Source organism: Pinus tabuliformis, chromosome 4_1 (genome assembly GCF_031772625.1).
Source record: "Pinus tabuliformis cultivar Carrire ecotype Pingquan chromosome 4_1, CPIR1, whole genome shotgun sequence".
In the NCBI taxonomy this organism is placed as follows: domain Eukaryota; kingdom Viridiplantae; phylum Streptophyta; class Pinopsida; order Pinales; family Pinaceae; genus Pinus; species Pinus tabuliformis.
In genome coordinates, this window is record NC_142303.1 from 204765442 (window position 1) to 204769820 (window position 4379).

Genomic DNA, 4379 nt, shown 5'->3' on the forward strand with positions numbered 1-4379 from the left:
TCCAAATGGATCATGCTATGATACAGATACTCTTGCAGCATTTTATGCAGGGGTACATGATGGAGTTGATGTGTTCTCTCTTTCCCTCAGATCTCGCCCTCCTTTATCTAATTATTTTCAGGATGAAATTGCAAGTGGAGCATTCCATGGACTCCACAAAGGAAACGTAGTTGTCTGTTCCGCTGGAAATGATGGTCCAACTCTGAGGAAAGTTACAAATGTGGCTCCATGGATTATAACCGTGGGAGAAAGTAGTATTAATTGACAATTTCCTTCAAGCGATCTTCTTGGAAACAACAAAACATATATATTGAGTATACCTTATTTTCATTTTTATTTTTAGGTAAATCTGAAAGCACATTTAACTCATCATATGAAATCGATATACAAAAATATTTCCCATAACCACCGAGGACGAAATTTACCCCTAAAACATGTAGAAACTAAAGTAGGTTGATAGGCTTATTACTCGTTTCGTTCTGTTCACATTGCAAGTCGTTTTAAAACCATTGTCTATTTTTTAATGTCTGGAACACATGCATTGATATAAGAGTAGTTCAAGTGCTATGATGGTAATTTTCTTTAATGAAAATTCAGGGGAAATTGTGCTTATTGAACTTTTCCTTTTGTCCTCCTATCAGATTGAAAAATCCATGTATCTAGTTTTTCAAGTTTAAGGGGTTTTTTTTGAACCATTAGAAGGCCTCTGAAGGGAATTGAAGTCAAATGTGATCCCTTGCATTATTCTGGAAAGCTCATTTTATGCCAGGGACAAATCATATCTAAGTACCGACTACCAAAGAAACAAATGTGCCCTCTAGTATCATCATCTGATGTTACAACTCCAAATCAAAATAAAATTGTTGGGTATGCTACATAATACAAATTTTAATGATTTTCATAATAACAAAAAGTTAAACTTATCAATATGACATATTCTTTCCAAAGGATAAATTTGGATTAGTGTTAGTCCAAGGAATGAAAAACTACATCTTTGATGAATTTAAATAGATTTAATGTAATAATGTTGTAGAAAACATCGCTTCCTAAAATCTCTAGATCTCCACAAAGTTAAATGACAGATTGTTTCCTGCCTTCGTGGTATCAATGCAAGAATTGAGAAGGTTGAAGCAGTTTGCATGGCAGGAGGATTAGGCATGAACCTCTGCAATGACCCCGTAAATTCCAATGATGTTACTTCAGATTGTCAGGTTCTTCCAGCTACCAAGTTGAATGCAATTGATGGGGAAAATGTATTTGACTACATCAATTCTACAATGTAGGTTTTCATGACAACAATTTTACTTATATTAGCCCTACATTGAAAATTATTGTAGTAAACTAAGGTCCTTACATGGAAAATCCTAATTTTCTATAAAAGTTTTCTCATTCAGGTCTCCTGTTGCTTACATTTCTCCTGCAAGAACTGAATTGCATGCAAAGCCAACTCTAGTGATGACAACCTTTTCCTCTCAGGGACCAAATTATCTTACTCCAGACATCCTGAAGATCATATTCCACTCCCCAAATTTTTGTGTTTACATGATGATAACGAATTGTATGACACTGCACTTTTTCACACACAAATTTTTGAATTGTTTCTCCAATGAAGCCTAATATTACAGCTCCAGGGTTGAACATCTTAGAAATATATTCAATGGAAACATCAACGAATGGCCTTTCATTTGATCATTGGTATGTACCTTTCAATGTACTTTCTGGCAAATCTTTGTCATGCCCACATGTTGTAAGTGTTGCAGCTTTATTAAAGGGAGCATATCTCATTGGAACCCTACAACTATTAAGTCTGCCATTATGACTACAAGTGTACATTTTTATCCTTTTATTCTCACACACATACATGCACATTCAAAAAGAATTAATCCATATTTTCACAATGACTATATTTATTAGAGATCCACATTTTCACCTTAACTATGCTCATTGGACATCAACAATGTTCCTACCATGACAAGATAGTTGAGAGGCTTAGGAAGGCATATAACATAATAGAAAATTATAGAGAGATAGATATTATATGATAAATTACCCTTCCATTGATTTCTTTTCTCTTTTGTTTTCTTTTGTAAATCACAGTTGAAAGAATGGATGACACGGATAAGCCAATTAGGAATGCATCGCTGCAAAGAGTGGGTCCTTTCAACTATGTTGCAGGTCATGTCAATCCAAATGTGGGTGTAAATCTTGACCTGCTTTATGATCTATCAGTCAAAAACTACTACGGATTATTGTGGAGCTTTAACTATAACTCAATAGAGATCAATGTCGTAACAGGAAAGGCACGCCAACCTAAAACACATGACATCAACTATCTTTCAATTACGGTCTCACAACTGCAAGGTTATGTGACTGTGAAAATAAAGGCAAAAAATGTGGCAGAGGGACCTGCAACTTATAAGGCAAAGGTGAGGTCTCCTCCTAGAGTTTCGGTGTTAGTTGAGCCCAAACGACTTGATTTTTATAATAAAGGGGAGGAGAAATCATTTAGGGTGGCACTCAGAGCCATGGAAAATTCTTTAGGGAACTATGTATTTGAGTCCCTGATCTAGAAACATGCTTATTATCTTGTGGCAAGTCCCAATGTTGTGAATACTATGACTATCAACAATTTTTTAATAACTATACAACCTAGTATTGTTTGAAGATTTCCATAGATTGTTTTGCATACGTGAAAGAAGGAAAATCTACACATGTGAGAGAAGGAAGAAACAAGGCAATAAAAAGGAAGAGCACTCGTATTAATTTTTTTTTTCCATTTTCATGGAATATGATATGCAAGTTGCTAAACACTTTTGAGGCCATATTAATTTAAATATATCTATTTCACTAAATGAATTTTTTATCCCTTTCGCAAGGGCTCTGTTTGTATGGAAAAGTGCAAACTTCTATTTTTTTTATTTTACCATTTTAATTTAAAATCAAATTTAATAAAAATTATATATATATATATATATATATATATATATATATATATATATATATATATATAATTTTAAAATTTTTATTTTTATATTAAAGAATTTGAAAAACAAAATCTGTTAAGTAACTTGAAAAAAACTAATAACATTATCAATATCATTTTTAACTAAATAACAAAAGAATTTTTCTTGGAATTATCTCATAATTAATTAATAAAAATGTTTTTTATGTTTATATTTTTTTTTTTTTGTTAATTCTAATCTATTATATTAACAAAGAGGTGGTAAATATACAACATGACCGTAGTCAAGCACTCTGCTCCTGCGGGAGGCAGTTCTATCCAGCATATACATATTTGAAAAATGTCTGATATTGTTTCCCACGCAGGGGAATAATCTCTGAAGCCTGAGACAAGTCAAAAACTCAAAAAGAAAAGACCAGGGGAGAATGAACACTGAGACACAAGACAGTAACAAAAACACATAACCATTCCGCCTTACATCCTTGCCCTGTGGACAGGGGCATTCTGCAAAAAGAGAAGCATGGTTGGCCTTCCTATTCATCAATGGGCTCTTCAGTAATTCGACACCAGCCCATATCAGGTGGTTCCTCTAACTGTGTCACATTCTGGGCATCAGTACCTAGATCTACCATCATCGGCTCCCACGCACTGCTTCTTTGCTCCTTAATTTCCTGCTGAGGCGTGGTCTCCATAGCTATCTGAAAAGATGAAGAGGGGTCCTGCATAGCCCTCGAATTTTCCTCTTGTGTCCTTAAGTCTACTGCTAAACCTTCCTCCTGAAACACCACAGTAAAATAGGCTGTGATCCTAGGCCTATTGAGAGCACTGTCAAAGGTGAAAATGGCGGAGCCTATGGCAGGAATTGGACCAGGTCGAGAGTCAGAGGCTCGAGACCTTCCTCTTCTGATGTGAGAGGAAAGCCCTCTTCTTGGAGGATGGTTCAAATCGCTGGAGGATGAGTCCGTTGGGGCTCTTTTCGCCTGCCCTTGGTGATTGCCTGCTCTCGGTCTTAGACGAGGAATCCTGCGTATGATAGTGGCCCAAATCCAAAGATTTTCCTATGGGGCGATAGCTTGGATGCGGCGATGCCTCCCAATTTAGCCTCCTCTTCCTAGAATGAACATGTTCTTTGGGTTTGCTGAGTCCCTGTGCCTTTGCATAAGCCAAAACAGACACAGATATCAGATGCCGAGAGAAAAGAGCAGGAGGGCCGACTAGCAATACCTGAGCGATATTCGGGGAGGGGAGCAACCAGCCTCGCAGAGAGGACCAAGATAATCAACACCCAAGTCCAATTCCCTGCCTTCTCTCTGAGATTCTTATCACACGCAGAGGAGTGCCGACAGAGCGGCAGCGCTAACGAATTTACCATCCCCCTCGTCCTGCCTCCAGTTTTAAGATTGTAGGCTTTGTCTTG

At 36.7% G+C, this 4379-nt stretch overlaps 1 protein-coding gene across 1 annotated transcript; it reads left to right on the forward strand.

Moving 5' to 3' along the window:
* Positions 1 to 2105: 2105 nt before the first annotated feature.
* On the forward strand, positions 2106 to 2570 carry LOC149174931 (subtilisin-like protease SBT5.3). Its single transcript, XM_089421009.1, has one exon. The coding sequence runs from the start codon at positions 2106 to 2108 to the stop codon at positions 2568 to 2570; it is 465 nt and encodes a 154-aa protein (XP_089277135.1).
* Positions 2571 to 4379: the final 1809 nt, after the last annotated feature.